The sequence below is a fragment of the Monopterus albus genome, unplaced genomic scaffold, assembly GCF_001952655.1.
Source record: "Monopterus albus unplaced genomic scaffold, M_albus_1.0 scaffold8.1, whole genome shotgun sequence".
Lineage (NCBI taxonomy): Eukaryota > Metazoa > Chordata > Actinopteri > Synbranchiformes > Synbranchidae > Monopterus > Monopterus albus.
This window is the reverse complement of record NW_018127888.1, coordinates 1,773,931-1,801,925: the sequence shown is the minus strand read 5'-3', so window position 1 is coordinate 1,801,925 and position 27,995 is coordinate 1,773,931. Positions and strand designations below refer to the sequence as shown.

The following is a 27,995-nucleotide window of genomic DNA, read 5'->3' as shown; positions in this document are numbered from 1 at the left end:
CAAAACAGCTCGAGCTCAGTGAGGTTGGATGGAGAGCGTTTGTGAACAGCAGTTTTCAGTTCTTTCCACAGATTCTCGATTGGATTCAGGTCTGGACTTTGACTTGGCCATTCTAACACCTGGATATGTTTATTTGTGAACCATTCCATTGTAGATTTTGCTTTATGTTTTGGATCATTGTCTTGTTGGAAGACAAATCTCCGTCCCAGTCTCAGGTCTTTTGCAGACTCCATCAGGTTTCCTTCCAGAATGGTCCTGTATTTGGCTCCATCCATCTTCCCATCAATTTTAACCATCTTCCCTGTCCCTGCTGAAGAAAAGCAGGCCCAAACCATGATGCTGCCACCACCATGTTTGACAGTGGGGATGGTGTGTTCAGGGTGATGAGCTGTGTTGCTTTTACGCCAAACATAACGTTTTGCATTGTTGCCAAAAAGTTCGATTTTGGTTTCATCTGACCAGAGCACCTTCTTCCACATGTTTGGTGTGTCTCCCAGGTGGCTTGTGGCAAACTTTAAACGACACTTTTTATGGCTATCTTTAAGAAATGGCTTTCTTCTTGCCACTCTTCCATAAAGGCCAGATTTGTGCAGTATACGACTGATTGTTGTCCTATGGACAGAGTCTCCCACCTCAGCTGTAGATCTCTGCAGTTCATCCAGAGTGATCCTGGGCCTCTTGGCTGCATCTCTGATCAGTCTTCTCCTTGTATGAGCTGAAAGTTTAGAGGGACGGCCAGGTCTTGGTGGATTTGCAGTGGTCTGATACTCCTTTCATTTCAATATTATCGCTTGCACAGTGCTCCTTGGGATGTTTAGCTTGGGAAATCTTTTTGTATCCAAATCCGGCTTTAAACTTCTCCACAACAGTATCTTGGACCTGCCTGGTGTGTTCCTTGTTCTTCATGATGCTCTCTGCGCTTTAAACGGAGCTCTGAGACTATCACAGTGCAGGTGCATTTATATGGAGACTTGATTCCACACAGGTGGATTCTATTTATCATTATTAGTCATTTAGGTCAACATTGGATCATTCAGAGATCCTCACTGAACTTCTGGAGAGAGTTTGCTGCACTGAAAGTAAAGGGGCTGAATAATTTTGCACGCCCAATTTTTCAGTTTTTTATTTGTTAAAAAGGTTTGACATATCCAATAAATTTCATTCCACTTCATGATTGTGTCCCACTTGTTGTTGATTCTTCACAAAAAATTAGAGTTTTATATCTTTGTTTGAAGCCTGAAATGTGGCAAAAGGTCGCAAAGTTCAAGGGGGCCGAATACTTTCGCAAGGCACTGTATGTCCAATGCATTTCAATATTCTAAACACAAGACCTGCAGGTAACAGAAGCCTGAAAAAATGACCACAGAGTAAAACCAACTCTGACACAGTCTCAACACAAGTGAACATTATCAGAGTTACAAAGGTTTAATTTATTGCAATATTTGTGTATTGTTTCCATGACACTGTTCAGAAGTTATTGCGTTCACCCCTGTATTTTTTTATTTAATTTCAACACCGCATGATCTTACACCTATCCTGAATAGTTTACTACAGCGCCTCGCAAAAGTATTCATACCCCTTGAATTTTTCCACATTTTGTCACATTACAACCACAAACTTAAATGTATTTTATTGGGATTTTATGTGATAGACCAACACAAAGTATCGCATAATTGGGAAGTGGAAGGAAAATGATATGTGGCGTTCAAGATTTTTTACAAATAAAAATCTGAAAAGTGTGGCGTGTATATGTATTCAGCCCCCTTTACACTCATATCCCTAAATTAAATCCAGGGCAGCCAGCTGCCTTCAGAAGTCACCTAATTAGTAAATAGAGTCCACCTGTGTCTAATTCAATCTCAGTATAAATACAGCTGTTCTGTGAAGGCCTCAGAGGTTTGTTAGAGAACATTAGTGAATAAAACAGCATCATGAAGACTAAGGAACACACCAGTCAGATCAGGGATAAAGTTGTGGAGACTTTTAAAGCAGGATTAGGTTATAAAAACATATCCCAAGCTTTGAACATCTCACGGAGCGCTGTTCAGTCAATCATCTGAAAATGGAAAGCGTACAGTACAACTGCAAACCTACCAAGACATGGCCGTGCATCTAAACTGATGGGCCGGACAAGGAGAGCATTAATCAGAGAAGCAGCCAAGAGGCCCATGGTAACTCTGGAGGAGCTGCAGAGATCCACAGCTCAGGTGGGACAATCTGTCCACAGGACAACTGTTAGTCGTGTACTCCACAAATCTGGCTTTTATGGAAGAGTGGCAAGAAGAAAGCCATTGTTGAAAGAAAGCAATAAGAAGTCCCGTTTGCCACAAGCCATGTAGGGGACACAGCAAACATGTGGAAGAAGGTGCTTTGGTCAGATGAGACCAAAATAGAACTTTTTGGTCTACATGCAAATGCTATGTGTGGCAGAAACGTAACACTGCACATCAACCTGAACACACCATCCCCACTGTGAAACATGGTGGTGGCAGCATCATGCTGTGAGGATGCTTGACTCAAGGGTGCTGAATGCCAGATTTGTGGAGTACACGACTAACAGTTGTCCTGTGGACAGATTGTCCCACCTGAGCTGTGGATCTCTGCAGCTCCTCCAGAGTTACCATGGGCCTCTTGGCTGCTTCTCTGATTAATGCTCTCCTTGTCCGGCCCATCAGTTTAGGTGGACGGCCATGTCTTGTTAGGTTTGCAGTTGTGCCATACGCTTTCCATTTTCAGATGATGGATTGAACAGCGCTCCGTGAGATGTTCAAAGCTTGGGATATGTTTTTATAACCTAATCCTGCTTTAAAAGTCTCCACAACTTTATCCCTGATCTGACTGGTGTGTTCCTTAGTCTTCATGATGCTGTTTGTTCACTAATGTTCTCTAACAAACCTCTGAGGCCTTCACAGAACAAAAAATCTTGAACACCACATATCATTTTCCTTCCACTTCCCAATTATGCGATACTTTGTGTTGGTCTATCATATAAAATCCCAATAAAATACATTTAAGTTTGTGGTTGTAATGTGACAAAATGTGGAAAAATTCAAGGGGTATGAATACTTTTGCAAGGCACTGTATATTAAATCACACCTTACTGTCTCACTTGCTTTTTGTTTCTCTGCAGCACTTTATCAATCCTCAAAGATTTAAAAAGCAAAATCACCTTAGGATCAACGGTGCGAGTAAACTTTAGGTTATATTTTGTGCACCATATTGATGTACACTTTGTAGTTCCATAATAAGAAAGCATCACAATGTTTCTCTTAATTGTCTGAGAACACCGTGTTAAAGAAAAATACAGAAATCTGTTGAAGCAGGAACAAAAAGGTTGACATGAAAAAAGCTGTTAGTTAACAATCAAGTCATTTTGAAAGTTCCACATACCCAGTTCTCCTATTATATTTACAACTAATCAGGAAGTATTTTTTGATATAGATGGTACTTTTTGTGGTCACTGACCAAAGAGGTCAAAAGATTCTGTCTTGGGGGGGAAAAAGATAAACAATAGCCTGGTTAGCATTTTAGGAAGCTAAACTGAAATCAAATACTCAATGAAGAGAAGAGAGTTGGCATGGCTTGGTGCAAATTACTACATCAAAAGTGTCCAACAGTTGGTTTGGACACAATATTTCAGCCTTCATAATTACTAGGCTTGAACAATGCCACTGTACTGCAGTAAAATGCATAGTCAGCTGCCTCAGGAAAAAAACAGATGTGAACTAATGCAACCACAAATGGGCAGGTATGGTAATGCAAGTAAAGTGCAAATAGCTAGCATAAAGTGTAAAAGCATAAAACACAAGGAAGTCAGATGTCCTGTGATTCTGTTCAGAAGAAGCAAATGTCAAGCAGGAAAAAACTGACACTGTGGCAGACATCCATCACAGTTTCACTTCAAGACAAGGGCCAAGTCCAAATTGTGATATCGTGGCAGTAGCTTTGATTAAAAAGGGAGCTTTTTAATTAGCTACTCTTCCTTTTTGGACTCTGGTGCCACAGTTACAGTGCTTGCCTTGGCTGCAGCTCCTTTGCTTTCACTGGCCTTTTCTTTTTTGTCCTGACTGTCAATCCTGGCATGCTCCTTCTTCACCAGTTCTTCCAGCTCCGCCTGGAGAGACACAATAAAAGAAGTGAAAGACAAACATGAAACCTGACATAACCCGAGAATGGTCCGATGATAGCAAGAAAAACAACTTGTGCTTTGTGTTCATTTCTCAGTCAGCGACTACATCATCATACAGGAAAATCATAAATAGCTCAACCTTTCATTTCAAACGTCATCTTTTTGCTTATACTGCAGTTGTACACTGTCAAGACTTTGACTACCACAGGTGTACTTTGCACAAAATACTTCAGATCAGTGTGGATCCATTCAGATACTTCTAGAGGAGTTCAGCTGATGTGGCTAAAAACCTGAAATTCAAGACCTTGAAACTAGGCCATCGTCATTCTCAAATATCATCAGTGTTCAGTGAAACTTACACACTTATTTGCTTTCTTAAAGGATAAGGCCAGTCATTTTATATATTAATAAAAATTAATTAATAGTTGCAGGCAACTTCCCCTAAAAAAGTAACTTGAGGTTTTTATATTTCAGAATTTTCTTCTGACTAAACAAACTGGTGGACTTTAGAGGTGTTGCCATGTGAGCTTTTATTTCTTATAGTGCTGTTTATTTCTTTAACCCTTCATGCAGATGATAGTACTGAGGGCCCAACTGGTGAGTAAGATATTGGTAGCTGTTCATGTACAGCACATACCGTACGGTCTGGTGTATAGAAAAGGTTATTCTTCTGCAAAGAGGATACATTCTTCAAGAGATTTGTTAGTCTGCTCATTTAAAGTACCAGGTACTTCTCATGTGTACTTTATACTGTATAGGACAAATCAAACTTTAATGACCCTATGAGGGAAACTGTGATGATACAGTGGTTACGTTGGCCTAATTACTTCCTGACTGAAATGACAACAGTTTTATTTGCACTGTGGTCAAGACTATTTGCCCTGCGACTGTCCTATGGTCAGTGGGCTGTGCTCCGACATGAAGTACAACCTTACAGTCCATGAACACAAGAGCTACAGATGATTGATTCTTACCTTCCATCCCAGCAGGTCAGCTAGAGCCAAACAGCCATCGTCACATGTACTGATATGAGCTACATCTCTGTAGAGAAAAAGAATACCAACATGTTAGAACCTGGACAGGGCTCCGTGTTTGTTTTTAATTAGTGCAATGACACATGGACAAGGGAGAACAAAGTAGTAAATTTCAACAGACATGATGTGAGAAATGTCCAAAAGTAAATATGTGATAGATGCAACTGTGGCAGGTAGGTGGGTTCCTTATCAGGACCCATGCTGTGCCTTCAGCTGCAAGGCTGAGACAAGCAAGGGCAGTCGGGTCAGGCTGGATGGGGAGAACCATCAGGATCCTTCCTTAGTTCTGTGTAAAACTCAATGATACTAGTGCAATTAGCTACTGGTTACTATTACTAGTACTACTGCTACAAGTGAATACAACATTATCACCTTTCTGGTGTTTAAAGGATTTTACCAACTTGCTGGTCAGGGATGACTGAACAGTTTGTGACTGGTTTGTCATGACAACTACTGAGTGGCTGACTAATTGCTAAGTAAATAATATTAAGTACAAATTACATTAAGTGATACATATAGCAAAAAATATAGTAAAGCACAAAGTATCTCACTAAATGATGATCTGATGATTTGGCACCTTCTAGTGGTGTAAAGGTAAACTGCATGATGTCAGTTTAAACAGATGCACAGAATAAATACAGATTTTGTATAAAAATGATCATTCTGACCATGTTTAGTAACTTTAAAAAACTTATCACCCACTCAGACATAAACATATTTCCCTAATATCTGATCCATTGTATTCATCTAATATCTTATTCTGTAGCTTGACCTGTCTCATCTCTATTTGATTTATTCAGATCAGATCTGTTTTTATATAACCTGAGTTGCAATGGGAGGAAAAAGATAAAATAGTAAGAGAGATGTAGCAGCATCACCTGTATGCCTTGTCTGAGTCAAAGTCCATCCCTCCTCCAAATCCAAGCAACCCCAACAGATGATCAGCCTGTACAGAGGAACACACAAACGGTGCTACAAAGAGAAGCCAAGAAACTCAATGACAGAACCAAGGATAAGAATAAAGACAGAAAAGACTTACCTGCCCTGCCCTCTCCATGTTAATAAGCAGTCTCGGGCAACTTTTTGAAACCCTGAATGACAGAAACAAACAAAAAAACAAAACAGACACGAGGGAGAACAGAGAAACACGGACAAACAAGCAATTACTCACACATTATAATATTAGCAGCTAAAGCTCTTAACAAGAACAATCTACAGTAAGTTCTAAAACATGGGTGAGTGGACATCTTCCTCAGAGACACTTCAACAAGATAAGACTGTTTCTTGAATCAGTCCTGAATCTTTCACAATGCAGGACAGTACCACTGGCTGCTAGACTACACTATACTGTACAATGAATACTGCAGTGTCTGTATTCAGCAGTGTTTCTCAGGAATAGGAAACTTGATCTGTGGTACCTGCCAACTAGACTCGCAAATGGCTGGACCTGCAGAGAAGTCCCCATGATGATGAGAAGATCACAGCGAGGAAAGTCCTGACAAAGGCAAATAAAGACAGTGAAGAGAGTTTATTTCTGCAGAGGCATTATGCCACACTCCCTCCAAACAAGCATGCATACTTGCACTATGTGCTCACCATCTTCATTGAGGAGAAGAACCGCACAGGAAGATTTTCTCCAAAGAAAACGATATCTGGATGAAGAGAAATAAGGGACAGGAGGTACAAGGAGATACGATGATATGGTGACAGAGTTATCTAGCGGTCATGTTTGTAAAGCAGGAAAGAGAGAAAATGGTGTGCAGAACGATTAGGAGGGCTTTAAGAAATGAAGAAGACAATTACACAGGGCAAATGCTTACAGAACTAAAGTGAACAATACTAAAATAAAAAGAAAGAAAGACAGATGAACTGACCTGGCTTGACCAAACTGCTGCACTTGTCACATCGGGGAGCGTCATCAGAAAAGATTTTTTCTACAAAGTAAAGGGAAGAGATTATCCTGAAATCACAACTCACTAGTCTCAGGCTTTTGTTCTTATATGTAAATGCTAACAAAAGCCTAACAAGAGACACCTTTCATCCAGTCCAGGCTGTACTCCTGACGGCAACCGAAGCTGATGCAGTGGGATGTGTAAAATGTTCCGTGAGCTTCAATTAGATCCTCTCCTTCAAGCCCGGCCACTCGCTCCAGGGTATCAATATTCTGAATGAACACACGCATTAATGTCAACGCAGAAACCGTGACTTCACTTGTGTGAAGCTGAGTGTTTTTCTACCTGTGTATAGCAGCGAGTCAGGATCCCCTTATCCTTCAGCATCTTTATGAAGTAGTGACAGACTGTCGGCTAAATGCCAATAAAGGTCAACATGTGAGAAGAAAGTCCTATGAGGTATTTTGTAATTTACTATATGACAAGACAATTAATCAACAATTCATAGCCAACACAAAGTGATGCTGTACCTTAAACTGCCCAGGGTAAAGCTCCTTGGCCAAAGCGAAGAAAGGCTCTGGATGTTTCTAACACACAAGATGGAGACAAATTTTTATTTACACTTTACTGTTATTGCTGAAATTGTTAGCCTTCACGTTGCATAGAGAAAAAATAAATAAATAGGATGGGCAGCCATGGCTCAGGAGGTAGAGCAGGTTGTCTCCTAATTGGAAGGTTACTCAGGGTGTAATTCATGTTTTAATATTTCTACTCTAATTTAAATGTTATCAGTTTTATCAAAATCAAAATGTCAAACTCTCAAGGAATTTGAGAAAGCTGTTACATGCTGTAGTACGTCATCCTTCAAACCTGTCCAAAACAGTCTTCCACAAACCTTAAAGTAGTCTATCTGGAAGATGGCCTCTGGGTAGGGCAGGTTATACTTCTGCAGGTTTGCGTACAGGCCCGTTCCCGGTGAGCGGAAATCAGGGATCCCAGCCGCTGTGGAAAGAGATGGTGTTACAGACTGGAAATGAAATATAATGATGATCACACTTCTGTGACATTAAAGTTGAGAAAACTCACATGTGGATATTCCTGCTCCAACCATACAGATGATGTTTCTACCTGTATGGGTGCAGAGAAACCTCTGGCTTAAATCAATAACTGCACTGTGGTAACAAGCTTGTAAGCAACAAATAAATCCACACATGCTGAATGGATGCAGCATACAGTGAGGAACAGAAGTATTTGAACCCCCTGCGATTTTGCAAGTTCTCCCACTTAGAAATCATGGAGGGGTCTGAAATTCACATTATAGGTTCATTCCCACTCAGAGACAGAATTTAAACAAAAAAAATTCAGGAAATCACATTGTATGATTTGTAAAGAATTTATTTGTCTAGCACTGCTGAACATAAGTATTTGAACACCTGAGAAACAGCAAGAATTCTGGCTCTCAAAGACCTGTTACTGTGCCTTGAAAAAGTCCACCTCTACTCCACTCATTAATCTAAATTAGTAGCACCTGTCTGAGCTCTTTAAAGACACCTGTCCACCCCACAGTCAGTCAGACGCCAACTACTACCATGGGCAAGACCAAAGAGCTGTCAAAAGACACCAGAGACAAAATTGTGGACCTCCACAAGGCTGGAAAGGGCTACAGGGCAATTGCCAAGCAGCTTGGTGAAAATAGATCAACTGTTGGAGCAATTGAGAAAAGGTTTTGTGACCTCTGCAGGCACCCCGGTCAAACATTTAACACAGCTGTTAGATTTATATCATGCACTCTTAGAACCAGAAAAGTAGCCATAATCAAATGCAGAGGACACCAAAAGGGAGATGGAAGAATAGACAGAGGCAACAATGCAGCTGATTTTACTGCTATAACTGCAGCTGGCTACACTGTATATACTATACATAGACAAATGATTCAGAAGTCAATGAATGAAAAACCACATTGGGACTTATGCACACAGAACATTAAAAAGCTGCAAGAAGCAGCTGCTCCATCACAAAAACAGGGCAAAGAGAGATTGGCAAAAGTCTGCGCAGACACCAAATTTAATTTTAGTCCTCATGAAGTCCTGACAGGAAGGACCATGCCCTGTCCTTTCACTATTGCCCCCACAGATTCCTCACCAGCATTAGTTACAACATGAGGCCTTGTGTGAATATGCACGAACACTGAATAACACTGTGATGAGCATCTCTCAACAGGTGACACCAAGGAACAGGACCCAGACCTCAATCCAATAGAACATCTTTGGAGGGAGCTTAAACTCCGCGCTGCTCAGCGACAGCCCCGAAACCTGACAGATCTAGAGGAGATCTGTGTGGAGGAGTGGGCCAAAATCCCTGTTGCAGTGTGTGCAAACCTGGTCAAGAAGTACAGGAAACGTTTGACCTCTGTAATTGCAAACAAAGGTTTCTGTACCAAATATTAACACTGATTTTCTCAGGTGTTTTATATACTTATGTTCAGCAGTGCAAGACAAATAAATTCTTTAAAAAATCATACAATGTGATTTCCTGAATTTTTTTTTTTAAATTCTGTCTCTCAGAGTGGGAATGCACCTACAATGTGAATTTCAGACCCCTCCATGATTTCTAAGTGGGAGAACTTGCAAAATCACAGGGTGTTCAAATACTTCTGTTCCTCACTGTATAGCAGAAAGCAGACACAGACTCACATTTGCCACTCTTTATGTAGCGCGCTACTCCATCCAGACTCAGCTCGTCCAGAACTTTTTCTGCTGAGCCGAGGCCCAGGGCGCTAGAGAAGAGGTTACGCAGAAAGTCCACTGACAGGAACACAGTGGAGGAGTCAGATGAGGATTTAAAAATGAAACAAAACACAGGGAAATTCACTCTTGTATGGACATAAATTCATACCAAACTCAAGTCAAAATTATCAGGATCTACTTAAGCAATTTGGCTCCCACACAAAACAGCAGACAGCACTTATTTTAATAAAATGGTACATTTTTGTTCACATGCGTCTAGTTTTGTAGAAACAGACAGTACCAGTACAGATTGACAAATTACATGATACCAAAACTAAATATGGCCTAACAGGTAACAATCGTGCAGTGAGATTTATCCACCAAGAAATTCTGCATACTGCCAGATTTCAGTCTGGCTCTTAATACACCACAGATTACAAGGAATAAAGGCAGCTAAAACTAACAATAGTAGAATCAAATAAAACAGTTAACTGGAGAATCAACAACTGAATGCATCCAATATGATGTGCCAGTTGTAATGTCAGGGCAGTACTGCATGTTACGTGTTTGTGTTTACGTACTCTCTGTGTCTCCTGTCGCCTCTTCCTCGCTGCTGTCGTCGGAATGTTCCTAGAAATGAAACAATTGTGACAATAAATTCAGCAGCAGTGAACCGTAAACTCACTCTGTCTGGCTGTCAGGAGTTAATGAAACACCTGCCATGTCAGACGATAACAGCTGATGGCTTTGTTTTGATAGTTCATCTGGCAATCAGCTGAGTAACACCCAACTACTTGCTAACACTGACTAGCAACCGGCTACGGGCAGATATATTATCTGTCTTACCTCTTGTTCAGGTGTAACCTCCTCCTCTTCTTCTTCTTTTTTAGGAAGTTCTACAAATTGAAAATTAAACAACGTTATCACGTCAATCTCAGCCTCCACAAAGACTTCTGTCGAGATACAGAAATGTTAGCTGCATTGCTATAGCTGAACTACGCGACGTTTCATAGCCTGGTTTTCACACTTGTAAGTTAATTTTCACATCAGACACCGTTCCTACCTGGTGCATCAGACATTTATACGTCTACAGAGACCCTTTAACCTCAAGGGTCCGAATGGCAATAATTTAAATTTTATCTTTTACAAAGTTGTAAGCTACCACTACAACGAACAGCTGACACTCAGTTGTCCGTCGCAAACACAGCCCGTGTATGTGGTGACCCAGTTCCCGGGGCATTATTAGTTCCGACTGCTGATCTAACAATTTGATGTTGTGTTAAATGCAGTCTAAAACAGCATATATTCAACAAACCCACTATTAATCAATATAGATAACATGACAAATGAATATAGATATTTGCGTACTTCTTTAAAGCAGGCGGTGGCTCCCATCATGCACAAAGAAATGACACTTAAGAGTCTTAATAAGATTAGCTCCACACCTGCTGACCAGGCGAGTGGAGATGCAATGTGTTTACAAAAATACCAGTAATTTCCATCCCCATTCACCTTATTCTTCCAGTCCAACTACAGTCTTCATCAGCACACTGCTACAGTACAAGGCTCACAGTGGATTATGCGCTTTAGTTTGCTGTAAACTTCCACGGTGAAGATTAGAATTGCATACAACCACACGGTGACTTGGTGTCATATGGTTTTCATTGTTTATTAAACCTGTAACATGAATTCACCGAGAAACATCACAATAACTATGATATTGAACAATTAAATCCTTATTTACTACAATTACAATTATATTTACAATTCAACAACAAATAAAATCATTACCATATATGCAAGCAAAGTGTGAAATTTTTCAGACAAAGATATGCTGTTGCCTAAATTTAGATTTACATCATAAATGGGCATATTCTTAACAGCAAGTTGATTCTGGGGGAAAACAACACATTGTCTATGTCCAATTAAATTTGAGTCTGAAGCTGCTGATCCTTGTGGAGTGTGTCAAGGAGATGTCAATTGTAAAATTCAACAGTTCATATGTTCTGGACTTTCTGTGTGATCTCCCTAAACTAGCTTGGTTTGATACTGAAACTAAGCTGTGATGGCTGTTTTGCTGCAGAAATGAGTCTTACTGTCTCATCTTCTTATGTCACAAGTTTCCTCTGCGCCTCCTTTGGCACCATCAGCACCCATTCTATAAAACTACAGTGCAGTGACAGCAGAGCTCACACCCTGTATCACTTGATTCTTCAGATTCTTGTTCCTGTCCATGCACTACCTCTGCACCTCCTCCTCTCCACCATGCTGCTTTATGCTGTAGTCATAGCCAGTAGCAATGATCTGGCACTGTGGTAACATTTCCTCTAACAGGATGACGACCAAGCCAGGACTTGAAATCCCAGGGAGGGATGATAGGTCCAGACGCCGCAGTCCCCTGCACACACAATACACAAAAGGGAGTTATTTAGCACAACAGTAGTGTTTTGGTAATCACAACAAGGCTATAATGTGAGTGTCTGGATAATTACTTGAGATTCCTCAGTGCAGCCAGGCCGCCCGTAGTGATGCGTGGACAGTGAGAGATGTCCAGTTCCTCCAGAGAGTCCTCGAACACATGGAGCCTAGCCAGGAACCAATCGTCCACTTCAGGACATCCTCGTAATGCTAGAGTCCTCAAAGATTGCTGCCCCTCTGACGGAAGACAAATCAGATCAAAAACTGACATGTAGAATATTAAAATGAATTCAAAGTACATGTGCCTAACAAAGTAAGACAGAGAAAGAATGAGGTTACAGCAGAACAATTGTACTTTTGAAGGGGAAAAAAAGAAAGAAACTGAAAAAGATAAATGAGGCTGAGTTGAAGCTCTTTACCCAGATTGTCCAATCCTCTGTAGTTGATGACAGTGTAGCTCATGTCTACTTCCTCTAGGGGTGTGTCTTTGTGATTCAAGAAATCCCAGTTGAACTTGCCCCTTTGGTCTGCACGAAACCAGTCTGACTGGCCAACAAATCTAAGGACATATCAAAGACCGTAACATGAAAACTGGGTCAGAGCACCACATTTAAAATATAACCATAACAGTAATGTTGCAGATAGTTATTAACTACCAGGAAAAACAAGAAAATTAACATTTTGGGTGTGCCAAGTGTATATGAACTCATCTGAGCCTTGTGTGCAGCTAAACCCTGCGCTCAATCAAACTCACAGGCAGTAACTTGAATCAATCACATCAATGCTGAGATTACACCTCAAATGTATTAATTATTTAATGAAATGATGAGCTCTTCTTCTGAATGGCTTTATGAAAGGAACAGAGCCATAGGATTTGGTTCTGTTCAAAGAACCGCTATTCCCATCACTAGTTCAGACAAAACTAAATCCAAGAGCCAATCTGGTCCCTGAGAAGTTGTGGTGTTTTTCTCTCTGCTTTTTTCAATTTTTCAACATTTTACGAAATAGTTAAACATAAACACACCTGTCAATTTCAAGGCCATAAAATGGCAGGTTCAGGGAGTGCCATTGTCTCATCACTTGTAACAAAGAGGTCATCTAACCCCATAGTTGCATGTACAGTCCAAAGGCTGATTTGAACAATCATTAAAAAAGAAAATAAAAACATTTATTAAAAAAGAAGCTAATCCTACAGCATATCCATACACAATGATGATGTGATGGAATGAGGCACTTACCTAAATCCTCCCTTCAGACTCAAGATATAAAATGCTGCTGCTATGTCTGACCCATATAATCTCTGAGTGAAGTCGTAGTAACTGTGAAAGACAGAGGAAGAAAGTCAGTGAAGGCCAAATTTAATGGTCTCCATCTCACTAAGGAGAAACTGGCAAGGATATATCCTAACAGGGATCCCACTTGTGATCAATAAAATCTGCAACTGCAATGTGGTTACATATGTTTTGGTTGTGCCCAAGTCTTCAGACATTTTGGAGGAAGATTGATTCTTTCAGTGTGACTATTGAACCCCTTCCTGCTACTGCCCTGTTTGGACTGATGCCCAAGGATATAACATGGCTGGCCGGAATGTGATAGCTTTCACTACAGTACTCTCATCCTGCTTAAATGGAAGCGATCGGTACCACTATCTCATACAAGATGGCCATTGTTTTATCTGAAACTGGAAAAAAAAAAAAATCAAGATCACACTGAAGGGGGAATGTGAATAAATCTGAAAGAATTTGGAAAGCCTTTTCTAAACTACTATGACAACTTAACCCAAATTAACAACAAATTGGGAGAGTTCATAATTTAAATTCTTTTTGGTTTGATCAAAGTTATTTTATAGATATAATAATGAATGAAGAGTTTCATCTCATTAACCCTGTTTCACTTGGACAGATACCAGCATAGCAACCAAAACATTTTAAAAAATATCTTACGCATTCTTCCTCATAATCCCCTTCCTCCTCAGCTGACCCCTCCAGCTCAGCAACATTTCCAGATCATAGAAACGCTGAGTGAGGAAGAGGAGTATCCTTCTGTGCAGGGGAGGTGGAGACACTGATCTGGAGCTTGACAGTTTCCTAGCAACAAGATGGCAAACTGACTGCTGGCAACATCTGTATAGAGACTGTACAGACAGAGAGAGATGGGAAACAGTGACTATAAATGACTTTTTTCAAAAACACATCAGGTGCCATCTTGAGAAATGCACTCTGGATTGGAGATTGCACCCTGTGGCAGGAGAGACAAGGTAAAACATGATACAGTTCCTATCATAAAATAATTTATGGTGATCTTATTACACAGTAGCAAAATATACATATATGCTGGTGTCACTGGACAATTAGAAGTGATTTTGATGAGGGTTAATAAGAAAAAAATCTAACAGAAACACAGGACACATCAATGATAAAATATAAAAACAAAAATCCTAAAGAGCTGCAGAAATGTTCAGTGGTTGATTTCTGTTGGTAGGCATCCAATAACAGCGGACGTTTCCTGGATCTGTCACTTATGGACTGCTCAAAGTGAAAGGAGATACCAAGAAAACAAATAAACAAACAAAATACTTTAAGTAGTAATACGTATTATGTGTTGGAAGTTATGGATTGTGACCGCCAAAGGAGGGGGCAGAGAACTGGATAAAGGTTGATTGCTTCCCTAACATGTACTAGACCTCTAAATGCACTCACAGACATGTATGATATCACAGCTTAATACGATATCACAACACGCTTCATGCCAACAATTTTTAGAATTTAGAAGTTAACCTTAGCTCAGTAATTTACACAGCCTACAATCAAAGGTACAGAGCTTCATGAAAGACTGCCTTATGCCATTGTTAGAAAGCCTGAAACAAGAATTTATAGATATCTTATGTTTAGTAAAACTAAATACAAACCCCAAAGACCGTTGCTAGAAATGGGTTAGCGTTATACAGTTAGATGTTAGCTAACGTTAACTACATTCAGTCCATTACAGCATTATAGGAAAACCCTAACAACTGCATATGCTATAAGCCTATAAATTGAGCGCACACACCTTGTAACAGATTATTATCTGTCATTTAAATAGATAGTAAAAAAATAAAATAAAAACTCCATACAGTTTGTGATTTATCAGGTAAGTGCAGTAAAATCTTGAAAAGCAACTCACCTTACAAGAGGCCGCCATTTTTGCACCATTCAACGGATAGTCGTACAGGACAAACTTTACGCCTTCGCATTTCAGTTGTTCACTTTATCTACCGCAAGGTGGCGCCCCATGCACGTCTCTATTCTTGACTAGAGGAACCCGAACTGGCATTACACACACCAGTGGGTTAAAATATAAAGACAAGATGGGTAAATCGGTGAACTACTTTAGCGTGAACCAGGCTACTGCATGGTGACTGAAATGTCAGACTGTCAGACAAAAACATCATGCACAAACTGAATCAGTCACCTACAGCCTCACTTTGCTGCTCATGTATGTTTACTTGTTTATTCAATTTTCCTCCAAGCATTCCTGAATACCCCAGGGAAAGAAGACAGTTTGAAACACCACCTGCCTGACAGATGTGTCATGGAAAAACAAGTATACTGTACCAATACCAATACCACTCCAGGTCCCCAAGCTCCTGCACTCACAGTGAGTGTGCTGTGGCAGATGGTCCACACCTGCCGGTATAAACAATTAGCAAATTAGATGACAGCTTGCACTTGTCCTGTGTGTTTGCAAAAAATTGGTGGAGAAAAGAAGCAACAGTGAATGGTGAGGTTTATACTGATCGGGTATGTTCAGTGGCTTATGTGTTTCCAATGAGTGACCAACATCCATGAGCACTGGTGTCACACATAACTACATGGTAAAGACATTGCCATGAAAGCTGTTTACAACTGATTTGGTCCTATTAGAGAGCTTGACAAAGGGATCAAAGGATTGAGGAAAAGGCAGAATCAATGTAGAAAATAAAATTACTGAAGTCTTGGATGAACATATGGACCAATAAAGGGAGTGAGTGGAAGAGGGACCCAATAGGGAATGGATGGTGGAACAGGTGCTCACTGGACCAAAATGTTTGCAATGTCCTCATGGTGCATGTGCCTCCAAAACACCATGTGTGATTGTGCATGCAGGTACATTTATGGGTGTTTGTGCATATGTCCCTGAGAGTGATGATCATCGATTTTAATCTTAAATAATTAAATATTCTAAGCGCATCTCCAGATGGAAACACCCCTGCTAAACCCAGTGATCTGTGTCAGGTTGAGATGACAGTTTATTTTGTATACTACCTCAGGAATATTCATGTGTTCAGATCAAAAGCACTTCTCTTTGAAATTCACCTTACTGTGTTGTTGATGGGATTTTCATTGATATGTAGGGTTTGATGCACTGTATTCATACCCCATATGTTTCTTTGTACTCATGAATTTTAATTGGGCCCTAATGGACATTTGAAAAGCAACCATGCAATAAAGTTTAGAGTCTGAAAAGACAGCCATTGCTATTCTGTGCCATGAGAAAGTACAACCTCTTAAATGTTAGATGTAATAAAGGGCTTTGATGCAATAGTCTTTGATGCATCCTAAATATCACTAACAATATCATTTGAAGGCTAAGAATAGTGTCATGGCATCAAACATGACATCAAATTGAAACTTATGCACTGTGTGCATGCAATGTGCAAACCCTGTGCCATGCGCAAAGTGTTAAGGATCGATATTGTGTTTTAAGTGGAAAGATATAAGTTACATTCACATCTTAAAAGCTGCAAAAGCAGTGATACAATTTCTGGATACTCCCCCACCCCATTTTCTAAACCGCTTAGTCCCAAATGGGGTCACAGGGAGCTGGAGCCAATCCCAGCCAGCTGCGGGCGCACTCCTACAGGCAATTTAGAGACACCAATCAGCCTATGCTGCCACCCTTGAATCATTAAATCCTTGAAACCTTGAAACATTTTGCTCCACTGATATGAACCATCATTCCCTCCACATGCACTGGCAGACTCATCGTGTTCTTGGCACATGCATACGGGCGGTATTATACCAGTTATGAGCAGACAACTTTAGTCTGCTCTTCTCAAATGCCAACCTTATTATCTATGACTATTCTGTAATTTATGACAATGTTATTTATTTTAAGCAGTACAAGACAGAGCTGCTTCCACAGTCTTGTTGCTAAATGAAGCCTGAGGTCTCTAATAGCTGCTCCCCTGTGGCTTTTCACTTTTTACTGTGCGCTGCAGTATGATGGCCCAACAGGAAAGCCATTAGCCACTGGCTGTGTCTCTCATTCTTCCTCTCAGCCCCAGCCTCTTCCCTGTGTTTCTGCAGAGATGTAGTAAAGACAGGCGCACACCCACATGTCACGTTCACATACAGTACATACATGCACAACCTTCTGTAACATTCTTGAGACCGTTAGCAACTGTCAGGGTTGTTTTGGCCTGGTCTCATAGGGCCACTGGAGTCTACATCCACAGTCCTGCTATGAAAAGTCATTAAAGGGCAGTTGTACTGGGAAGGTGCTCAGAATGAGGAACAGTCACTGGGAGGGCAACAGGAGGTCACAAAGCGTATAATGAGCAAAGCTAAAACTGACTGAATCAGTGCTTAAAAAATCAGCTATACATATTGCGGACTACATATTTTTCTCAACATACTGGCTTGAAATGTAATTAAATGGAAAATGAGATAGCAAATGTATATTATATTAAATGATCAATAGGTACAGGTTGTCATAGATGAAACAATTAATATTTTGCTGAAGCATAAATAACCCAAAATGTACTGTAATACACACATACACACATCTTCTGTAAATAAGTGTGCATACCAGCGCTGGACTGTGATGTGTGCCTTTTTATCTTTTGTACATTTGTTCATTATCCACACACTGCACTAGAGCACATAATCATCATCTTGTTATCCCTCTTTTTCACACATCTGTACTGATGTTCAAGAGAATGTATTACCATGGTGACAAACAGCACAGCGACCCAACCTGTCTTTATACATGCTGCGCAATTATACAGCACCATTATCTTGTAGGGAGGTGTCACTCAGAATAGCACATCAGCCAAAAATAGCATAAACCGAGCAGAGCACACTGTAAGATAGGCTACACATAAAATCACTGCTATTCACTTAGATCAGTGCTGTACAGGCACAAAAATATGATCAGACACAGCTCTCTGGAGATCACTGCTCTCCCATGCATGTGACCCTAAGGATCCGGAGGACAGAACAGGGCAAGGTTCAGTTTTCCTCTGAGACTTCATACCAGAAATAAGAGTTACTGCTGGGTCCTCCAAATCTTTTCAACAAGCTGATACACACACACACACAGTTATGTACAGTAGACTCTCTCTTGATTTAACATGAATTATATGTTATATCTAAGTAATGCATTTTAGGTTTCATATACAAACACTTTTCACAATCGTTCTCTCTGTCTCCTGTCTCTCTCTGTAAGATAACATCTGTACAGTACGGTAGAAGTATTCCGATTATGCTGGAGAGCTTTCACTGTGTCAGCCACATAGCAGCAGATGAATAATGCAAATGAAATAAAGGAATTTTTGTCTGCAACTTACATTAGATGTAAGTTGTAAACTGATGCTAAACTCAAAACTTCTGACTTGCCATCTTTGTTGTGTGACTTTTGAATGACCTCTTACATGAGATATTTTATTTAATTAACTTAATTTAGTTCATTAGAAGTACATAAAAAGCCTGATTGATGAAGTCAAAGGTCCCAGAAAGCAATTTTGAACATATATAAAATGTTATATGAATGCAATGCTTTTTAAAATTGGTGCATTCATTCACTTTTAAATGAATGAACAAATGTCTTTATCATAAAGTCTATAAATCAGTGCAGTCCTGTTCTCTCATATCCTCCTTCTCACCTCTTCCTTAGCTTCCTCTTTGTTCTTTTTGCGCTTCACACCCAAAGTCAACCTCTCTTCCTTCATCTCTCTTTTACAGTCACCTTCTGCAGCATGCAAGTCAGGTTTTTAATGTATACATTTACAAATGTCTTATCATTTCTGTACATGTTCTTTCCTAATCTCTCCTTCCCTCTGTAGTTGTCAGCAGAATTTTGAGTTGAGCCTGTGGTTCATAATAAGTGCTCATACAGCTCAAATGCACATATGCATATGAATACATGTCAGAAAAAGAGTGCAAGAGAGGAAAAGGAGAAAGAATATGTGAAATGACTCATAGATTGAGCTGCAAATCTTGAATAGTACATTCATGTTCTGGCTGTTCGTTCTCACTGTCATCAATCACAGTGCTGTCGTTTTACTCCACTATAGCTTTATTACTGTAAGCTGATAATGGACCCAGGGCTGAACATCACCCAGGCAATATCTGCTTCTATTCAAACTATGACTGAATAATCTGAACAGGCAAATCCATTCTGAAGTGTGTATTAATAGCTGTGATGTGACACAACAATGTTTTTATATAGGTATATGTTAGTATTAGTATTAGTCAATACACTGTCACTATTGGTGTTAGTGCCACTGATAAATGCATAAAATCTGTTGTGATGAGTCCATGTGCTGTTACATAACCTAGCAATCTTTCTGTTTCTTCCCGTAACCTCACACCCCTCATCTACATCAGAACTCTTTGCTCTTTCAGGTGATAAGATGATTAGTGAGATGACAACCTTCTGTCACAGCTGGACACGCAGCAGGACGTCTGATGAAGTGGAGCCAAATCCCAGGATTCTGCTTTCTGCTGTCTACTGAAGATTGAAGATTATCCCTCTGTTTCCAAAAAATCATTTTAATGTTGAGATCTGATTCAGTTTTTGGAGATGACCAAAATAAAGCCTTTTGTTTTTCGGTAAGCACATGCAGGTTGAACTGGCAGTAACCCCAGACCTAGCAGGGATTTTCACCAAACACGTGTTGCATGTAATAGCATAAAATATTTATTAAGGCACCTTTGAACCTCTTATTCTCAACAAATATATAATACACACAGTCAAGACATCCAAACAATTTTATGGGAAAAATGGTGCATTATCTGACAGAAATGCAGGGGTTACAATATTTTTGGCCATGACTGTAGATGTATGTAGTGTATCTACAGTATGATGGATTATGAGCATGATGCTCCAAATATGATGCATTTACCCAAAATTCAACATGCTGTGATGCCAACTTCACATTCTTTATACATACTATAATAAAATATATGACATGAATCACTTGAAATCCATTGGCAGATTTGATTATGTACATTTATTTTTTACTCCACATGACCAGCTCTGCCCACAAAACCACTGCTCAATAGTAACTATATCAGTGTGTTAGTTGCTCTGGCATTTGTCATCTGGCGCCATCTGATGACCACAACACTTGAGTCATAACTGTAACTCATAATATGGCTGTGGCATTAGTTTACTAGAAAATTCCCAAAACAGACTGTAAAAGGCAGTGAGATCCTTTTGCACTGATTGGTAGTGACGTCAATAAAACCCCTCTGAGACAAACTTGTGACTTTGGGCTTTATAAATAACACTAACTTGATTTGTCAGTGTGCTTCTTCACAGTAACAGACCCTTTTCACAGTATCAGCAGAGCAGCTGCAGCTTATGAAACGAATGATGGTTAAGTTAGCTTTACAGTAGATGAGCCAATTAACATGCACTGGCAATGACTCTGACTACTGTCAATTCTGGCTTCTCATTAACTTACATAAATCAAAGTATTTATGCAATTAGGTTTATCAGCTGCAGCTGTGTATTCTATGGTCTGACAGCCCTGTGAAAAGTCACTTGAAAATCTGTGTTTGACACTTCAGTGTTTGTTTGTCATAACTTTTCAAACCACAGTCTGCCTAAATCCGGGGCGATGTCATTACCACGGGCCATTAACTCATTTATTTCCTATGTATTCAACCATACTACTGCACCTTTGAGTCATATCTTATAGACTGTAACTGCACGCATCTGTAGAGCAACGAAAATCGCTGCCGCATTTAAAAATGAAGCTAACGAGACTTAATAAAACTGAATGAAATTAACAAATTTTATATTTGCAGGATGTACAACCAGTACAATATGTTGAAAGATACTAAAATGTTTTGAGTGGAGGGGAACTGCAGGATTAGGTGATTTATGTGGGTTCATTACATGTGGCACCTTTCACATACATAATTTCATCTAAAATATTAATATTGATTAAAGCATTATGATTTTAATAAATAGCTCATTTAGGTTAGAGCTCAACAAAACATGCAATGTGACACCGGTAAATGTCAGTATACTGTCTTTAAGAAAACATGTTTGGCTTGAAACATCTACTGACATTGCTAACAGTGCAGAATGTCGTCCCAAAATCCAAGTTTGTATAAACTGTGATTCATTATTTTCAACTTGGAAGTGATTTAAAACAAATCCACTGACTAAACACAGCTGTCAGTTCTACCCTGGGGGGTAGAGTGGCTAGCTGCGTGTTGGTGCAACCCACTCTCAGTTAGTCTAAAAGCAAAACTAAGGCTATTCTAATTCTATAAACCGGTATAATACTGTGAACAGCTGCGTCCACTCACAGCCAGATGCTGTCTTGTTCTTTTACATTCTGTGTTTAATGTTCAGTCATATAATGGCTGCAAAATTAGTAAAGAAAATCAACTACTGTTTTAAGACAATCCAGAAATGCTTCAACACTGTAGACTCATTTCTGATCATCAATAAGGATATTTGAGTGTGTTATGAGGCAAAACAAAGCTGCTGCGTGTCTGCTTTCTGTATTTTTTAATGCAGAAACAGAAAGTGAGGAGAATGGGAAGATATGAGCTCAGAGGAGAGGCACTTGTTACAGTGCAAAATACATCAAATTAATGTTTTAATGTTTTTCATGTCACGGTGTAGACACGTAAAACAACTCTGCATCACAACATTACTCATTCTAGTGGTGGTTTGATTGGCCCCATGAAACAAGTTCAGTCCTCATCTACAGCACACACCTGCTGCCATAGCCTTTCTTCAGTTTCCTCTTTCACCTTTCATAATTCGTGCACCCATCTATCCATACAGCAACTTTACTTATCTCCTAATCACACTACCTGTCTCATTCTTTTATATCACTGTAGTCAGGGTCATTAGAAATTGCTTGTAAAAAAAGAATCACTCATCAGCTTCTCTATCTCTCTTATCCTTGCTCCATAACTCTTTCTAGACATCACACCACTCTGTCATCAGAGCATACGTTATCATGTTGAAGCACAGAGGTTGAAAGAAAATTAACGAGGCTCATAATGTTGCTCAACCATGTTTTCATGCCACGTGGGCACCAGCAGAGTTGCAGCCATCAGCTGCACCACTACTACTCTAATCTTTTTCATCTTCCTCTGCCTCGTGATCTTCTGTCATCTCCAGCTGTCCTGCCTGTCCTTTCCCCTGTGAATTACTTTTGTACTCTCTGCCTCTTTCCACAAACCTCAAAAATATCAGGTGAATTTAACCACCTCTTTTTTGTTGTTCTTTTTGATAGCTAAAAATTCTTTATGACATGAATTCATACACAAACACACACACACACACACACACACATACACACACCAGAAAACAGAACCTTGTTTAGGTACTGTATGTTGTATAAATGTGTTTTCTAAAATTTATTTCTGAAAATATGCTGTAAATAATTCCTACTTAGGTCAATGGCCTTGTTTTTTGTTGACTTTATTCACACTACTGTACCTTTTAATTTCCATTACTATTTTCATCACTTATTTTCAATTAGCCATCTTTTTTAATCACTCTTCTCTCCGCAGGATCCCAGCTGCCAGTTAAAGTATAGACTTGGCTTGTCAACACATATTAATGCCTTATGGCATCAAGTGGGTAACACGTTAAAATCATCAGTCTGTGCTTTGTGTAGCACACTGCTCAGCTGTTGTTTGTAGTTTAAACTGTCTGTGAACTCAATGATTTGGGAGCTAAAATCCACTCAACCTTTTCTCACAGAGCCTTTTCTCAGGACCAGCCTATTTCTGTGATGATTAAATGGTTGAAATTGTGTTGTAAGTTCATATACAGTTAGTATTTCAGTGGTTGAATTCAGTTGGATTTAAAGCTGCATTTCATAAATGCCAGTGTCAGGGTTAGTCTAGTCAACATTTTTGAACAGGATTTCCTGTTTCATTTTTGTGTTGTTCTTTGATTGCTAGTTGCTATCCATACAGACATCACTTCCTTTCTTTGCCACCCTCATCATCAAATAGTTTCAGTTTTATCCAGTCCATGTATGTACAGCAACAGGCTGCTACTAACACATCCCATTTCAAATTTATCTGTTGTCATTTTAACATCAATGAAAATACTGCAGCTTTATGCTCAGCTTCCATGCAATGTAGACGCTTAGAAGAGGATAAACCAAGAGGGTGTGGGTTGCCCACTCACTCCACAGATGATTTATTCTCCCTCATCCTGTATATCTTCTGGCGTCAGACAAGAACACACTCAGTATACAGTAACTTAAAAATGAACTCAATTCAATCACTTCTGTTAATAATGTATTATGAGGGGAGGTTTGAAGTTGAAATGTAATGTAAATGTGTAAAATATTCATGATAAAACATTACAATGTGGCAGTAGCAGGACACCTACACACAGACAAATGGGTGGACACACGTTTGTGGATGCATCCATGCATATCAAGGCCATGCATCAGCCCTTGAACCTCAAGCACACACCATCTGCTGAAAGAACAGACACAGGCTAAAGGTATACACCAGCGACTGACAGTAGAGTCATACTGTAAAGCTGCTCTATCCTTGCTGATGGCCTGTAGTGTGTCCCAGTGATTTAGATGAGGCTGGAAGGCCAGCGTATGCTGGAGTAGACTGCAGCATGGAAGTTTTATTTATGCTACATATTCCCTTATAAATATTTATACACTGTCACACTGTCATTGTAAGTGTGTGTGGACTGCATGGCGACAGATTGAATGTTTATCTATGTGGACTTGTTTCACCTTCAGGCTCACCCCACACAGATGTCATGTATAGTTCTTCCAGTACTTCCCAACATTCAGCTGTTTCCTGTTGAAGAGGCAGCTGACTCATCTGTCCATCTGTCTGTTTATCCAGTCTTACTTCCATTTCCCTAAAGGGGAAGAATTATTGATGGCACTTTGTCCTATAGCTACCTCCAAAGTCAGATGATGCTGACAGACTAGCTGTAAAATAACGGAAAGGGAACGTGACAGCCAGTCTCCTTTGATGAAAAACATTTTGTTCAGGAGACAAATACAAAAACTGATACAAACCCACTTTAGAGGAACAAGACATTTTTGTAGGATCTTCAGTTATAGTCATTTACAGAAGATGGATTTCATAATAATTTAGACTTCCAAGTTTAAAGGTATAGTTTGATATTTGATTACATGTTTATTCACTTTCTATTTGCTGCTAGACACCAAGATGTCTGCACTACTTTTACTAGTAATGGAATATACATTGTAGTATTGATAGTATACTGTTGCATAAATGTACACATGTGTACAGATGTATATATCTGTGTGTAAGCTTGTATATCTGCACTTGTCGATGTAAGTCATCCTGGTGCTCTCTCTGTGAAAGCACTTAGCAGACACACTCCAACGGCTCTGTACAGATACATATACTTACTGTACATTTACTACTACTGATCTGAGACATGCTTGAATGGCAGCAAAATATTATTTCTGTGGGGAGACAGCAGTGATCTAGTAAGTGATATTTTTAGACTGAAGTCACAGATAGCAGATCATTTATGCATATGTATATGGCATAGTATGTGGTCTAAGATCCCCCTCAGTACTTCATAACATCTGCATGCATGTGCACGTGCTGGTGATGCATGTGTGTCTGCACCAGCAATCAAGGAAGGCGCCTAGGAGGACTGGTGTTTGATTGGAGCATGCCGCCGAGATCTGCTCCTTCCTGTTAGTGTATGCATCACTTCCTCTCACCCTGCCCAGAGCTACTGCCTCGCCATCTCACAATCACCCTGACACAGTTTCCTCTCTTCTCCCTTTTTTTTCTTCCTCTTCTTCTCTCTCTCTGTTCCTCAAGTTCAGTGTTGTTTTAAATGTCTCCTACATCTCTGCTCCCATTTCACTCTTTATTTTCTATCATTTCCTTTTTCATTTTCCACTTCCACATCTTAGTTCCCCTATCACAGCACTCCTTGTCGCCTCCAGTCATCGTCCATTTTTGTTCTCTCTATCTGCTCTTCCTCTTAACTCTCAGAAGGCCACTTTTATTTTAACAACTTGTCAACCAGTTTACCATCCTCAGTGAATTATTTCTTTGCCTCTTGTTCTCTCTCTTTCCCCTTTAACCCCTCCAGTTTCTCCCCCTTCCTCCCTAATCTCTCTTTCCATATCTGCACTGCATGGAATCATAAAGAAGCCCCCATCCTCCTCCTTCTACTCTTCCTCACCCCCTTTCTCTCCTTCTCCTCAGCTGCTCTCCCTGAAGACAAAGCAGAGGCAGCCAGGCAGAACAGCCATCAAGTTCCCATGTTCTTACTGCAGCTCTGCGGCTACAGTACCCCTCTTAAACCTTTCTGTTTCTCTCCTCCATACTTCATTTTCCTCAGCACACATAATGTTTTTGGCATTGTCATTCTTCGTCTTACTTTTTAATTTCTTCCATTCATCTTCTTTCACCTCTCTTTCCTTTCCCTCTTATTTGTTCTATGCACGGTTTTTAATTTACTCTTTGATTTTCATTATCTCCTCCCTCCTTTCTCCTGTAATGTAAATCAGTGCTACATATTAATTCAGTTTTATTTACCCAATAATTTGCCCACAGCCCTGTCATACAAAGTACAACTGCATTTTGAGTAGCACTGGCTCAGTAGATAAAAAGCAAGAAAGAAAACGTTCTCCTAAATCAAGGAGACTAAAGCGCTTTTTGAGTTGAGTAATATGGCGTTTGCATGGTTGGCAGCACAGTGGCACGGTGGTTAGCGCTGTTGCCTCACAGCAAGAAGGTTGCGGGTTCGTGACCTTTCTGTGCGGAGTTTGCATGTTCTCCCTGTGCCTGTGTGGGTTCTATCCAGGCTCTGGCTTCCTCCCACAGTCCAAAGACATGCAGCTTAGGTTGACTGGTGACTCTTTATTGCCTGTGAGTGTGGGTGTGTGTGGTTGTCTGTCTCAGTGCCAGCTCTGTGATAGACTGGCAACCTGTCCAGGGTGGACCTTGGCTCTTGCCTAAAGTCAGTTGGGATTGGCTCCATGCTTCAGTGAAGAGAAAGAAGTGGCTGTAATTTAATAAGTTCTAACAAGGTATTTGAAGGCATATGATGTAGAAACAAATGTTTTTCCTTCATGTCTTAAAGCATGTCTAGAGAGGATCATTAATAATAAGGAACAGACAGAAGATTAATGGCTGTCTTTGTTCAAAGTGTCATGTCTGACATGTTGAAATGCATTCTGGGTATCAGCGGGTATGGTTTACTCGGTTGTCATATTAGATCATGCTGAACTGACAATGTTTTAATTCACACACAGTTCAGCCACTGAAAGAAATGATAGTTGATACTGAAGACACAGATCTCACACAACAGCACAACTTTAATGCCAGAGTCGTAATTACAATGAACACTACCATTTATGATTTGATAAAGAAGGGAGTCTCTACTGAAGAGCACAGTTCAGTCACTAGCACCTCTGTATGATTCTAATGTGCACAGCCCTGATTATGCTTGCTTTGGTTACATCATAGACTGTAGGAACTATAGACACCTGCCTGCTATATGAATGAAGCTATTAACCCTAAACAGAAGTCTGTAAGGACAAAGTGCAAAAACAAATTTATTGAATCACCATAAAAGACAATACTTATGCAACACTAGATGGTTTAGAGCTGACTACAGTCTGTAAACAGGGTCACATTCACAATCATGGTGCAGTGTTCTCACCTCGAAGCTTATTAAAATTCTCAAGAAAGTAAAGCAAGAAGACCTCCTGAACCATGAACTAAGACCCTGCTTCTATTATCATGACTCTGTACTGATGAATGAGGCACACAGGGTGATTTAGTGACCGCCTGGTATATTGCTCCCTGGAGGCAGTTTTAGGTAATGACCGTGGTGATGACAGTGGTAGTAATGGATATGATGATGAGGAGAAATGGTGGCTGTGGTAAGGATGGTCATTATGAGGATGATGAGTAATGATGATGACGACCAAGGCTGCTGCAGTAATGATGATAATACCGTAGATGAGAGCTTCGATCTTGGTCTTGGCGGGAGATGGTGTTGTTGGTATGTATGTGTATGTGTGTGTATGACTGCAGGCCAATGAAGCAAAGGTAGTTGTAATGATAAAGGATGAAAGGCAATGATGATGATGATGATGATGGTGAATACGGCTTGTGTGTATGTGTGTATGTTTCAGGAAGTGATACTCACCAGCCAGCCATCTGTCAGAAGATTAATCCTGACTGTGCTTAGAGATATTACCGGCTGGCTTATCACCGTGGCAACAAGCCTTCAATCCGAGTCCAGCGCTGCCACCATGTGACCTTGCTAAGGAAGGGGGGTGGGGGTTGGACACACTCATACATGTGGTTGCACAGACACAGACATACAATACAAACAACATGCACAAACCATAACTCAGGCAATATGTTGCATACATTCATACTGTATTTTGTAGACACACTGCTGCATGTGCACAAGCTGTGAATTCAGTGTGAGGGGGGTTTAGGAGAAAATGTGACAGAGCTCACACACACAACTGCTTCCTGTCATCAGTGCCATGGTCTGAAGGTTTAAATCCTGCTGA

The 27,995-nt window shown here is 40.1% G+C and overlaps 2 protein-coding genes across 3 annotated transcripts; both read right to left on the bottom strand.

The window, feature by feature from the left end:
- Positions 1–3,157: 3,157 nt before the first annotated feature.
- On the bottom strand, positions 3,158–11,019 carry sirt2 (sirtuin 2 (silent mating type information regulation 2, homolog) 2 (S. cerevisiae)). The gene is made up of 16 exons (XM_020587700.1): positions 10,845–11,019; positions 10,628–10,677; positions 10,363–10,411; positions 9,749–9,859; positions 8,142–8,183; positions 7,951–8,057; positions 7,586–7,642; positions 7,401–7,469; positions 7,198–7,327; positions 7,038–7,097; positions 6,760–6,815; positions 6,582–6,658; positions 6,203–6,254; positions 6,042–6,109; positions 5,104–5,170; positions 3,158–4,114 (listed from the first exon to the last, which is right to left on the bottom strand). Exons 1-16 carry the CDS (start codon positions 10,858–10,860, stop codon positions 3,974–3,976), a joined length of 1,152 nt encoding a protein of 383 aa, XP_020443356.1. The 5' UTR covers positions 10,861–11,019; the 3' UTR covers positions 3,158–3,973.
- An 875-nt stretch (positions 11,020–11,894) lies between these two features.
- Positions 11,895–15,470, bottom strand: dmac2 (distal membrane arm assembly component 2). 2 transcript variants are annotated; one of them, XM_020585862.1, is made up of 6 exons: positions 15,362–15,470; positions 14,143–14,333; positions 13,438–13,518; positions 12,619–12,758; positions 12,274–12,436; positions 11,895–12,179 (listed from the first exon to the last, which is right to left on the bottom strand). In XM_020585862.1, exons 1-6 carry the CDS (start codon positions 15,377–15,379, stop codon positions 12,020–12,022), a joined length of 753 nt encoding a protein of 250 aa, XP_020441518.1. In that variant the 5' UTR covers positions 15,380–15,470; the 3' UTR covers positions 11,895–12,019. The 2 variants fall into 2 exon arrangements, with proteins under 2 accessions (XP_020441518.1, XP_020441524.1); XM_020585868.1 differs by lacking the exon at positions 15,362–15,470 and adding an exon at positions 15,248–15,293.
- Between the last annotated feature and the right edge of the window lie 12,525 nt (positions 15,471–27,995).

Bases quoted from the DNA above. Each gene is read 5' to 3' on its own strand.
- sirt2 (XM_020587700.1), bottom strand. The intron at 8,058-8,141 runs GTGAGTTTTCTC...CTCTTTCCACAG, and splicing joins TGGAGCAGGAATATCCACAT to CGGCTGGGATCCCTGATTTC. The intron at 7,098-7,197 runs GTGTCTCTTGTT...TTTACTTTGTAG, and splicing joins CAGCCTGGACTGGATGAAAG to AAAAAATCTTTTCTGATGAC.
- dmac2 (XM_020585862.1), bottom strand. The intron at 13,519-14,142 runs GTAAGATATTTT...TGTCTTTCACAG, and splicing joins GGGATTATGAGGAAGAATGC to TTACTACGACTTCACTCAGA. The intron at 12,180-12,273 runs GTAATTATCCAG...TTGTGTGTGCAG, and splicing joins GCTGCACTGAGGAATCTCAA to GGGACTGCGGCGTCTGGACC.